Source organism: Synchiropus splendidus, chromosome 18 (genome assembly GCF_027744825.2).
Source record: "Synchiropus splendidus isolate RoL2022-P1 chromosome 18, RoL_Sspl_1.0, whole genome shotgun sequence".
NCBI lineage: Eukaryota > Metazoa > Chordata > Actinopteri > Syngnathiformes > Callionymidae > Synchiropus > Synchiropus splendidus.
The window spans coordinates 15,095,036-15,108,391 of record NC_071351.1 but is presented as its reverse complement, the minus strand read 5'-3'; the positions used below and the strand labels follow the sequence as shown (position 1 = coordinate 15,108,391).

Below are 13,356 nucleotides of genomic sequence, written 5' to 3'. Positions count from 1 at the left end.
TCATTGTCAAAGTTGTCTACAGTGGTTTGACTTAGGCTTTGTGAAAAAAATACTGAACCCTTCCCAGACACTGGTGGGATTTAAACCCAGGATCACGTATTCACAAACAGAACAGGCAGTTCGAGCAGCTAAGCCACAGCACCGATTCACACAGTGTGAAAAGATGGCAAATCAAGCCAAGCAGCAAATTTCATTTGCGCAATGCTCAAAAAGTGAAATGTCCTGTGCAAAGCAGTTGCCTTTAAATTCTGCTTCTCTGCAAATGTAACCAAAATTTAGTCACCTTTGGGATTTGAGCCAAAAAAACCCTTAACATACTTGTTGATCAGCTAAGCTAAGTCTGGCTGGCAGAAGCTCCTCTTCACATGGGAAGCACACCATTGTAATAAGGTGCAGCAGGTCATAATGTGATTTTTTTTAATTCACAATCTACTTCAAAAAGAACATGGTATAACCAAGGCACTGCTGGGATTCGAACGATCGAGAATCTCCTACTTAATAGACAGGCACTTGGAACAGATAAACCGCAGCACCTAGTTGCTTTGGAAAAAGACTCACAAAGTTGTCTGCAGTGTTTTGATTTGGGCTTTTTATTTAACACACACAAAAACTAGACAGGGACTAAGCCACAGCACCAAATTTCACAGTTTAAAATATGGCCAGTGAACGTATCTAAGGTGTGAAATAAAATTTTGCAACACAAAACAGTCTCCGTAGGCACTGTTGGGAATTGGACTTAAGACCTTCACATCATACGCACTATAATGAACTTGATAAATAATAATGAATTTGAACAAACCTACACTAAGATCAGCAGTAGATGCTGAGGTGATTCCAAGACACCTCATTGACTCTGCATCATCCTCACGATTTCGCCAAGTGAAAGGAGCTGAGTCAACAAGTGATGCAGAACAATCTTGACCTCTCCTGCAAAGTCTGCCACAGTCATGAGGCACCATCACTGGACTGGATTCTCTTCCCCACGACACACACACACACTGTATACAAACAGCCATGCTGACACTACAAGTGGCAGCACTAATCACTATGTACACGCAAGCCGAACACACGTAGGACAAAAAGAGTTTATTTGGATGCCAAGCCCTGGAGCTGCCGACCAACACCATAATCACGCGAACCACAACGAGAGAGTGGGACAGACGACAGAGAGCCAGTCGCACAGAGACCAAATCTACAAAATGAAAGAGGAGGAATGTTATCTGCGAAGGCATCTATCAAGAGTGACCACTGCCAACACCCCTGCAGGGCACCGTTCCCGCTCTTGAAGGGGAACAGTAACCCAGACCTGGTGTTGATGATATTAATGAAGAGCTCTGACAGCGGATCAGATAACACGCTTTGATCTGCCTATTCTGTCTTGTTGTCAAGAACCTTCAAAAAATGTTGTTTTTTTTACTGTCAATTAAATACTATTTTCTAAATAAAAGATTGTCATAGAGAAAACACATGCCGCTTCCCATCAGTAGAAGAGCCTGTGGAAGCCTTTCTATTAACCCATGTGATCCCTCAGTTTCTTCTTGCTCGCAGTGTGACTTGTGTTCTTCTTATCAGCTCCTCTGTCAATAAACACAGGAAGCTGCAGTGACGCCCCAAAACCAGCATGCGAGAAACGCATTTCTTGCGTGTCGAAAATATAAAAAATGCATAACAGCAGTGAAATGCAGCACTATAGAGAGCACGGTGATGTGCCGTTTGTCAGTGTACAATTACCCCGAGTGCACCACACTGACATGTGATTACTCGCCCAGGCAGAGAGAGTGTCAATTTGGGTCAGTAACCAACATACAGCCTTCAAGATCTTGTTGTCAGCTCTGTCCCAACAAGCTAGGTGTATCTGCGGCTCATCATCTGGAGCTAGCCAAGCAAAATAACTGGTGGGTGGTTACAGTACAGCTGCACAGATATGGTACGATGGAACTGGCAAACTGTTGGTTAGAAAGGTAGACGGAGACAGCAGGGGAAAGAGTGAGGTTGCAGACAGGCGAAAATCTGGGCCAGAGGTGGGCTATTGCATTTCTAAAAGTCAATTCTGTTGATCAAATTATTTTTAAAAACCATCTAAAGCTATGAAGAGAAAAAGTCTAATCCCGGCACAGCACTTAATAAATGGATAAAGAGATGTTTTTGTGTAATATAAGGGTGGGAAATTTTACTGGTTAGAAAAAGAAAATATTTTTTAAATGCGCATTATGGAGGAAGTATGGATTATTTTTTTTATAAAGGGAGGAAAATAAAAAAAGTGGAAAATATAATAATTATTGCCATTTTTAAAAAGTGTATTATTAGTTTTTTATTATTACTATTATTACTATAAATAATAATAATAAAATAAAGCATTATTTATGAAGCACTTATTTGAACGCCGTTCACAAAGTGCTTTGCTATGAGAAATAGTAATGAAACTACAATCTAAACATGACAAGTAAGGCATCAACAGCAGGATTGAAGAAAGGCAATTTCCACAGATTCACACTAAAGGTCACATGTGGCCCCTCGCCCTAACCACTTGGCCCAGGTCTCAGCGAGGCCTACGTGGAGTAGGCTGTCTTGTCGTGGCACCCTGTGCAAGAACACAACACAGATGGAGCAAAAGCCTCCAGATAGAATTCAAAATAGAAATCTCATTCGCATGTATTTCCCCTCTCTCCTTCTCCTGCCTTTTAACTGTGGGGGTGCTATTTCCTTTTATTTCCGGAGTTGCTATTTGCACCAACACAAATGCACTCACACATGATCCGACACATTTCAGAGGCCTCAACAGGTGTCTGTTGACTAGAAAAGTGAGAACACAGGTGTTAATTGTGAGCCGCAAAAATATCATTTGTTTAAATTTAATTCAATAATTATTTAATAAAGAGCACATTTTATTTCAACACCAGTAATATTTTTAACCTTGCTTAAGTGTCAAGCGGTTTTGAGATTGTTTTCGGGGTGAGGCAGGGGACCTGCCGAGATGGTTCCACAGTGAGAACATTCGGATGTGGGAAGTCACTTTGTCAGCGGGGCTGGCAGGCGACCAGGACACCAGAGCTGGAGCAGCTTTACTTCCCAGACAGGAAGAAAAGCTCTGAACATGCTGGGTGCCTGTGCCAAAGTGCTTGCCACGTCTCTCTGGACTCCACAGACTCTGCCACACATCTCATCTTTCACTAATCAGCTTGGTGGGCTTTTAAGAACAATGGTGCCAGTGTGGCTCTTCAAGAAGACTATTGTTCCCCACTTAGGTGTGCTCTCGCTCACCTTTTTTACAATGTTTCTTGTTAAACTTTACCTATATGAGCCGTGCCCTGACGTCACCTCAGCCGGCCTCCACAGGCTTTGCACAGTACTATCCAAATGAATTAGTTTAAACTGCTATATTTGTAATGCTGGGCCTCATGGTCTCCTCGTGTTCATGAAACATCTTTTCATTGGGGATAAAGATAACTTACTAACATTACAATAATAAAAGCATGTCATACATTTACTTTTGTTTTTGTCCGCAAGCAAAATTACCATCCGGATCTTGGGAAAACTTTGTTACCTTCAGGGTTACAGCCTTTAAGAATCCACAACAAAGTTTGTTTTTCAAGCAGTAGCCTTTCAAAGTCAAGGGTTTCGGCACATGGTTTCAAGATCACGGCGTGAAATGCACCAAGATGACAGGACAAGTCTGTGACTGATATTTTTGATCAGCCATTTTTGTAGTCCATGTTTCTGTCCCTGTTTTGACATTGTTTTATCAGAATAATAACCTAACTGTAAATGAATATAAATCATCATTTACAATTGACAATTGCTTCAGACTCAGTTTGTGTGACTCACTATATATATATATATATATATATATATATATATATATATATATATATATATATTATATGTGACTCACTCAACCAACATGCACCGGGAACAGGTCTGATTTACTGCCGGCAATGAGAACCATGCTCCTGCTCCGGTCATACAGGGACCGGACAGCCCCTAGCAGAGGGCCCCGTACCCCATATTCCCGGAGCACCCCCCACAGGACATCGCGAGGGACACGGTCGAACGCCTTCTCCAAATCCACAAAGCACATGTGGACTGGTTGGGCAAACTCCCATGAACCCTCAAGCACCCGATGGAGGGTATAGAGCTGGTCCAGTGTTCCACGACCAGGACGAAAACCACACAGTTCCTCCTGGATCTGAGGTTCGACTATTGGCCGAAGTCTCCTCTCTAGTACCCTGGAATAGACCTTTCCACGGAGGCTGAGGAGTGTGATCCCTCTGTAGTTGGAACACACCCTCCGGTCCCCCTTCTTAAACAGGGAGACCACCACCCCGGTCTGCCAATCCAGAGGCACTGTCCTCGACTGCCACGCGATGTTGCAGAGACGTGTCAGCCACGCCAGCCCTACAACATCCAGGGATTTCAGATACTCAGGATGGATCTCGTCCACCCCCGGGGCCCTACCACCGAGGAGCTTACGAACAACCTCGGTGACTTCGGCCCGGGTGATGAGAGAGTCGTCTGAGTCCTCAGTCCCCACTTCCTGGATGGAAGACGTGACGGCGGGATTGAGGAGACCCTCGAAGTATTCTTTCCACCGCCCGACAACATCACCAGTCGAGGTCAGCAGTTTTCCCCCCGCACTGTAAACAGTACTGGTGAGGCACTGCTTCCCCCTTCTGAGGCGACGGACGGTTTGCCAGAATTTCTTCGAGGCTGACCAATAGTCCTCCTCCATGGCCTCTCCGAACTCCTCCCAGACCCGAGTTTTTGCCTCCAAGACTGCACGGGAAGCGGCACGCTTGGCCTGCCGGTACAGGTCTGCTGCCACAGGAGTCCCACAGGCCATCAAGACCCGATAGGACTCTTTCTTCAGCCTGTCGGCATCCCTTACTTTCGGTGTCGACCAGCGGGTTCGGGGATTGCCGCCACGACAGGCACCGGAGACCTTACGACCGCAACTACGTGCAGCCGCATTGACAATGGAGGAGGAGAACATGGTCCACTCAGACTCCATGTCACCTACCTCCCTCGGGATCTGGGAGAAACTCTCCCGGAGGTGGGAGTTAACGACGCCACTGACAGCGGGTTCCGCCAGGCGTTCCCAGCAGACCCTCACAATACGTTTGGGAAGCTGGTCTTTCAAAAACACTTGAACAAAAAATGTTTGTCCTGAACGCTTTGGAGTAAGAGGTGAATATGTCATGATCTTATAACACGAAAGCAGTCACTAAGCTGAAAGTCATTTGCACCAATCCTCTTTAAGATGTCTGAAGAAATAACCTGCAACAGAAAGAAATGAAAAACAATGAGAGTTCTAATTAGATTTTATTCATGCTTTAGTAAAGCCAGGACATTGAGCAAGACTCCAGCAGGATGATCGTGAAAGGAAAAGCTAATGGAATCCAGTGACATTAAATAAAAGCAGCAGAAAACAATCAGTGAAAGCAAATATAAAACAGAGAAGTGAAATGCGATCATTTATTTGTCATTTCTCCTGCTGTGGACGGAGCGTCAGACCTCCAGGATGAGTGAGACACGAGAATGTGTTTGGGTGAATCTCCTCCAGCAACAAACGGTTGCCTTCCAGACGGACTGAAGCCAGGGACGACCCGGAATTGCTCGGATGACAGACGGCCCACTTCTCCAGCAGTCTGGAGCAAAAAGTAAATGTGATTGATAATCATGAGGCGTAATCCCTTATTAGAACCGACCTTATGAGGTTGTTGTCCAGTCTCAGCACGCGCAGGTTCTTAATCCAGCGGACGCAGCGAGGAACCGTCTCGAGATGATTGTGATCCAGCAGGAGCTCGGCCAGAGATCGGTAAATTCCAACAAGAGAGTGCCGCTCAATGCCATCGTCGGTCAAAGCGTTGTGTGAAAGGCTGAGGGAGTGGAGCCCTGGACGCAGGTGTCGGAAGGTGGAGGCCGGAATGTGACGGATGCTGTTGTGCTCGAGAGTCAGATTGAGAAGAGAAGGAGGCAGTTTCAGCGGGACGGAGGTCAGCTGGTTACTGGACAGGTCCAGGACCTCAAGGTGCCTGAATCGAAACACACACACACAAAACAGATTGAGTAATGTGAAAGGGTTTGCTTCCATGACAGGAAGTGAAAAAAGTGAAGTGAATGCAGAAGCATCTTTGCTTCTCATATGCATCTAACCTGCGCTACAGATACATAACTTCTTTCAGCTTATTAAAACTGTTCACTGGGCAGGAGAATTTAGTTTCTGTCCAAACAGTAGACTTCTCGTAAAATAAAACCTTCCATACGTGATTGTTTCATTACAGATGGGCACATTTAGCTTCAACCTGACCTCAAGTTTCATTGCCAGACTCCTGCATGGCGCTGTGCGGAAGGGGCTGGTCAGGGGGGTTCAGTTGTGGGGTGGGGGTAAGGTGGCTGAGAGCAGCAGGGGAGAAAATAATGGGTCCCGCAGAGGCACTTTATAGGACAGGGTTTTTTTATTGGCTGGCTAAATTATTAGCAGGGGCTCGGACGCAACATGTTTTTGTTCAAAGATAGCACGCAGCTGTTGTGAGTTTGTCGCACAGTGCTCCGTGGGAGGGAAAGCTAATTTCCTGATTTTCTGCCATTCCCCGACAAAGCAAGAGACACTAGCACAACAAGCTCATCAAGAGGTAAATATCAGGCGTAATATAAATAAAACACCGAAAACAACGATCCACACTCACACATGTAACCTGGGAACAATGTCTGCATTTTAGAAATATGGTTTAATCTTCCTGCACCTTTTCTCCCCACCAGTTTAGACCAGTTGTGAGCAGTGGGCAACCTTAGAACTCCACATGGTACTGAGGCGCTCAAGGAGACAGTGTTCTCTCCCAACATCATCCTCAAGCCTTCAGCGCTCCAACCCACAGACATCAACATCAATATGCAAACACACCCTTGCTATGGGAGGGATAAACCTGCGAACACTTATCTTCTGCCCGTTTCTAATTTACACTGATGCTTTTAGGACTGTTATATCAGCTTTTGTCAGCTCATTTGAGCGTCACACTGGGGTGGAGAAAATCCCCATCATTAAAATCAACTCGATGTTTCTCGGACAAGGAATTAACAAGAATAATAAATCTCTGTTTCGTGAGTTAAAATCTAAGCACGACGCTTGGCTGTTTTAATAGAATTGTGAGGACTATTTATGAAGCAGATTCAATGTCAGTCATTTTCTCATCGATCAACTTCAACCATTTCTGACACATGGCTTCAGTAGCTCTTGTATATGGCGTTTGCTTAGTTGTGCTGCATTCCAATTAAACTCTGAATTAAGTCTGAGATTATCAGAGCTCAACAACTTTCCAGTTCTGAGCGCAACTGGAATGCATGATGAGACGTCAAGACTTTCATTTCATTTGAAAATAAAATCAAGAGCAAAATGTGGAAATAGAGTTTTGTACTTACAAAATCATCAAGAAAACAATATCTGATTCACGCAACAGAACATTTGTTTCAGCTTGTGTAATTGTTGTCTATTAGTTTTCCCTCTCCAAGGTTATGTTTCCAGATCTAACATCTTAAACTGAGGGCAAGACAAGACTTCTGCTACTTGGACCACTAAAAGATCCAGGAAGTATTAGCCCAGAGTTAGGTCACAGGAGCAGCCAACAGCTTCTTCTTTTGACTATCTATGGACACTACTGATCCAACAAATGCTGTTTCGGTTTCCTGACTAGACACCCAAGCCAACCCTGATGAAGTAGCAGCAGTTCAACTTGGTGTGCCAAGTCCTGTCTAACAGGGAGAGTCAGGACACCCTGTGGAGAAACCAATTGGCTGCTCATATCTTGGTCATTTGGTCACTACCCTATACGTTGTGTCAAAAACCTTCCGTGTCAGACTTTCTGTTGCCATCTCCAATAACAGTTTGTCAGTCTCACTCCCACCAGTCTTTACCCTAAAACTACAACAACATTTTGGATCCTCTGTCTCCTCATGACTTCTCACCTTGCAAAGAAGTATGAAGAGCCTGTTATTATTTGGGAACCTAAATTTGTCGTGTTCACTACAAACTCAAAGCTTCACCACAACACAAGCCAACAACTTTGTTATGCTTTGAATTATGATGCACAACAATTGTTCCTCATCGTGATGGAGGCCTTTAGTTGTTCAGATATTCGGTTGCTGGCATGCATGATTCTTAATATAGACCCAAGTGGTCTGACAACAAAATGAGCGCACAAAAATTGTCATCCGGTTGACGTCAGCGAGACACATTAGCGTTAAGCAAATGCATCCAACAAAATGTCTTTATTTTAGGAAACTCAATAGACATGTCATGATATATTATGACACACTGAGGTATTTTCTTCGACGATGCCTGTGCTTGCGTAAGCGTGCAGTCAGATGGGCCTGCGGTGATGATAAATCGGGACGAATAATAAAATGTGCTCCAGATTCTGCTGGCATGATGGGTCTTAAAGTGAGTGTAGAAGAATTAAAACTTAATGTGATGTTTTGGTGTTATTTTCAATCATGTATTCTTGGATTAGTTTTTAATAGGATTTTTTCCCGCTATACGATATAAATGTGGTCACATGGAGAGAGTTAGGATCCGGGAGTCAACATCCTTTTGAACTGTTTCAACTGTTTCATCTGTGACAAAATGCACTCTTGAGCTTTACCCATTATTCCTAAACTTGTGAGCCGTTATAGTTGCTAGTAGTATTAGTGCTATACCCTGCGTTAGGGCAGGGCCCAGTATGCGGTGAGGTCACAATTGCAGGTCATTTCGAGGTTGTCACGCCTCATTGCACTACCCCTCGATAGGGCCTCGTATCAGATTCCATCTGGGTTTTTCCCATGCAAGTGCTTCCTCACGCCCAGATCATTATGTGTGTCTGGGTGAACTTGTGTGCCAGTTTGTTTCTATCATCTACAAGTTGAACAAGCCTTGGGCCAAAGACACCTATAGATTCAGACAATTACGCTGATTTGTCAGATCTTATAACCTCCAGGTTTGGACTTAAACCCACACCCTCAGTAGGGGACAGCGTGGCTCCAAGACACGCCACTGCAGCACTTGACTAACAAACATCAGCACTCAGTACTTTATTTTATTATGAGCTTTTGGTACGTCTCCCTTTTAAACCCCTTGTGTTTCTGCTCGCGCCTCTGCAGATGTTCACCATGTAGACTCCTCTCCACCATGTAGACTCCAGGTTCAAGCCTGCTCTGGTCAGTTTTGGTTTTAACTGTTGCAACACAGCGTTAGTCCATGGTTTTGAGGAGCAAGTGGATATGAGGCTCACAAAAAAGAGACTGCCAATTGGATTCGCTTTAAAAATGTTAGAGTGTAAATAAGGAATTTAAAACTGTCGCACAGTTTCAGCTTTTGCATTGTGCGTTTCTTTGCTCACAAGTCCCATTGCGGTTCACAAGGATCCCAGGGAGCGAGGACTCAAAGCCACTGGAATTCACTATATTTAAACAACACAAACACTGAGACACAAAGCCTCAACTCACACGCCCACTTATCCAACTCAAGGTCGAATGTCAGGATGTCTAAAACAACAGTGGGTCGACGGTATCTGTGTGAGTTCAGTGTCCTGGATGAGCTTGACATTTCAGTGTGGCTTCAGCGAAATTTTTAAGTGAGTTAAAGTGGTGTGTGCTCTATGTACTTGAGGTGGATCCAGGCCTGCTGATCGATGCTGGTCTCGTGCAGCTGATTGTGACTCAGGTCGAGATCTTTCAGTTGACTGGAGCCTCTCAGGTGGTCAAACCTCAGCTCCCGCATGAGATTCCCCTTCATACTCAGCTTCTGCAGAGGAACATACAGGGTAATTGAAGGGTATGAGAGACGCTCCCCATGAAGAGTGTCTGAGGTGCACCAGTAGAGTGGATGGCAGTCCTCTAGGGGGCGCAAGAAAGCGGTTGTTCCTCAGATCGAGCTCCAGGAGTTTCTGTAAAGGTGTCAGATCGCCCTCAGCCAGATGATTGTCAGCCAGCTGCAGACTCCAAATATTCACCAAACCTTGACACCAAAACCATGGTGTGATTATCACTGAAATCGCAATCAAGATTTATATTTGTACCTTTAAAACAATCAGGACTGAGTGAACTGAGGTTGTTGCGGTTAAGTTTGAGCTCCTCGAGGGACGACGGGAGCACCGGGATCTTGGTGAGATGGTTTCCTTCCAAATTCAGCTTCTTCAGAAAGGTCAAATTCTATAAGACACAAGTGAGGCAGTTAGCACTCTTCTTTCATCACAAACTGGATGTGAAACATCCATGAATAAGTTCCTTTTCTTCTCCACATCACAGCTGGAATCCACTGGTCAATGCTGTGACAGCATGCTGGAGCTGGAGGGTTCTCATTGGTCGGCTGCCTCAGTGCGGTCAGGATCTTGGTCAATTCAAGGTTGGACCATGGTTTATTCTTAGAATAGAATTCTTAATGTAATGCTGTCTTCTCTCATATTACTGTAATGATACAGGATACAGACTATGTTTTATTTTAACTGGATGTAAGTGACCCAAATTCTGTGAATAAACCCAATTGACATTTAGGAGGATTTGACTTTCCCAGGGGAGCAACACATTAGTTCCCAAACAGTCAAGTTGAAAATGCCATTAAATGTTGCAGCAGCTAAGAAAGTCTAGGTGAAGTCACTTCCAGTTTGAACTGAAAACTGAAGGATAATTTAGGTGGCGTAATTAGTCCACCCTGCAATTTACTCAAATGTTGCTTTTTATAAGCCTGACTCCGACATAAAGCTAATCCTGCTATAAAACTGCACGGATTACTCAAACCATGAAACAATGAAACATTCTGCAGCACGGAACATTCACAGTTTCCATGATTCAAATCGACACGTTGGAGCTTTATTTTTTTTTATGTCAAAAGAAGACATCAAACGAGGACTAATAAAGCATGGCCATTCAAAATAGAACACAGACGACGGCACAAATAAATAAATTTGCTCTTAACACCCTTAATCGTGATATACTGACGCTTAAAAAAAACGTTATTTAATTAGTAAGCCAGTGTCTCCATCTGAAGGTCATGTACAGTACTGCAATTGTGGCAGAAAACTATAAATACGTCCCTTTAAGTCTTAATATTTAGTCTGAGCTACTCACTCTTAGAGGGTTTTGGTTGAAAGATTCGTCCTCCAGGTCATTTTCACTGAGATCCAGTGAGCGCAGGTTCGGCAGGTCAGCGAAGGAACCAGAGGGAATCTTTCTGATACCGTTGTCTGAAAATATAGGAAAACGTATCAGCTTGTGACCTGGAAAGTTGTGACCTGGAAAGAAAAGCACTTATGTCTATCCTTATCCCCAGCCTCTCACCCTTAACCTAACCATCCAAAACAAATGGCTCACCTTAACCAGGACTCTGAAACAAAACTGAACACAGTTATTTTGACCTTTTCACTCTCAAAACTCTACATGGACCAGCCAAAATATCCATACAAAGCAAAATGTCTGGACTAACCAGGACTCTGAAACAAACTTAAACCTAAACATAACAACCCACTTATTTTGAAGTCTTCATCCTCCAATTGAGGCTTAACGTCGTCCGGTGAAACCAAGTGAACCCACAACGGCATACGGTCCTCACAAGGATAGTCACAAATTGGTCCCCACAGAGTAGAATATACGAGCCTACACACACACATGCACGCACCTCCCAAGTCCAGCTTCACCGCCACCAGGTTTTGGATGATTGGCAGGTAGGTCAGGTTGATTCTCCTGCAGTTGATTTCTCCATTTATGGTCGTGCACTGGCCAAGAGTGGAATTGGTGAGTGTGTCTGTTTGGTTTGTAGGAGACTCTGTTTCTTCTTCTTCTTCTTCTTCTTCCTCTTCTTCTTCCTCTCCCTCTTCTTCTTCTTCTTCTTCTTCCTCTTCTTCTTCCTCTTCTTCTTCTTCTTCCTCTTCTTCTTCTTCTTCTTCCTCTTCTTCCTCTTCCTGTCAAGAAATGCAATATACAATAATAAAAAGAGGGTCTTGACATATCGACATATGAAGCAGTTTTAACCTCCTCTTCTTCATCATCATCATCATCATCCTCTTCTTCTCCTTTTTTCCAGTGATACATCAGCCTCCTTTTTTCCGCATGCAGCTCTTTAAGAACAGCCATCAGTCCATTAGATTCTTCAGCTCCTCTCCTCCTGTGTCCCCAGCCTTCCAGGGGGCGCCCTAACCCAGCCTGGGGCAAAGCAACAGTCATCAATGGGCCTTCTGATCACACACATCTTTGTCACTATAATCTTCGTCTCACTCAAACTGATAGTCTCATTCAGAGTGCAATTATAAACCAGTGTGCTCCCATAAAACCGCAATATGATATGAACATGTGCAGACTTACAATTCTGTATGCTGAGCTCTCCACTGGAGCAGCGTACCGCCGCCTGCCCCACACACTTCTCTTCTGTCTTCCAGCATTCAGAAAATCCTTTCTGATCTCAGAGGTCTCCTCAAGAGATACATCATCAAAGCTCTCCTCTTCAAAATAAACAAAAATAATCAGCAAATAGATTAGGATAAAGGAAGCTTCATCAAAACAAGGATTTTGAAGCAGGATTTACCTGGCAATGGTTGTCCATCCATGGCTGTACTTGGTGGATCCCAACTTAGATCAGCGGATGCCAGTTTGATTCCTCTGTGGGCGTGCTGATGTGATTCCCCAAAACTTTCTCCAGTCAAGATCATGATGCTGAAAAACAGAAGCAGCCTCCAACAGCTAAGCATCGTTTCACTAGTGACTTTACTTTAAGAGATATGTGGAAACCAAGAGAGGAGCGTCTGTCCCTCTTGAGCTGCTGCAAATGAAAGTGGGAAGGGAGGTCTGAGCAGCATCCAGGAGGAGAAGAGGAGCCAAAAAACATCTCACATTGTTAAGAAAAGTGAATCCCAGCATGAAGTAGACAGTCCCACCCGGCGTCTGCTCGTCTCCTCCTCAGCCCCGTCTGACCACACCAGGGTCAAGGTCAGGCTTGGAGAAATTTGACGCACTTCTCTTCACTCCAAATATAAAGTCAAACACAGGAAAAGATGTATTTTGAGGAGGGTAAACAGCAGGAAAGATGAGTTGCCAAATTTGGTATACCATGTGGGCTAAACGAACTACACACATAAGCCAGAATTCTACATCACATTGACCACGTAGGTTAGAACAGGACAGCAAAGTTCTCGACAGTGTCAGTCATGCTTGGCTGAACTCCACTGACACCCATGTCTGAAAACAGACACCCGGACGGAGAAATAGGTTCACCTCTACTGTGCAAACTGTGGTGCTGAGTCTTGTGACCTTGTGGTTCCAACATCTGCTGGCACATCCACTTTATTTGCCCGGTTCACCACTCGCAATATCTGTCATACACTGACCGCCCGTCCC

General features: G+C 44.3%; 1 protein-coding gene across 1 annotated transcript; it reads right to left on the bottom strand.

Annotated features, from left to right (window-relative positions):
- Window positions 1-5,479: 5,479 nt before the first annotated feature.
- si:dkey-32e6.6 (extracellular matrix protein 2) lies at window positions 5,480-12,660 on the bottom strand. The gene is made up of 10 exons (XM_053849737.1): window positions 12,548-12,660; window positions 12,328-12,464; window positions 11,998-12,168; window positions 11,645-11,927; window positions 11,098-11,213; window positions 10,050-10,182; window positions 9,846-9,988; window positions 9,636-9,775; window positions 5,706-6,032; window positions 5,480-5,645 (listed from the first exon to the last, which is right to left on the bottom strand). The coding sequence occupies exons 1-10, from the start codon at window positions 12,567-12,569 to the stop codon at window positions 5,480-5,482; spliced, it is 1,638 nt and encodes a 545-aa protein (XP_053705712.1). The 5' UTR covers window positions 12,570-12,660.
- Window positions 12,661-13,356: the final 696 nt, after the last annotated feature.

What these genes read in the sequence shown, in the direction of transcription:
- si:dkey-32e6.6 (XM_053849737.1), bottom strand. Translation starts at nt 12,569, where the DNA reads ATGGATGGACAACCATTGCCAG. An exon ending in GGATGGACAACCATTGCCAG is followed by an intron (nt 12,465 to 12,547) that starts GTAAATCCTGCT and finishes TTTATTTTGAAG; the next exon opens with AGGAGAGCTTTGATGATGTA. An exon ending in CAGGCCTGGATCCACCTCAA is followed by an intron (nt 6,033 to 9,635) that starts GTACATAGAGCA and finishes GTTTCGATTCAG; the next exon opens with GCACCTTGAGGTCCTGGACC.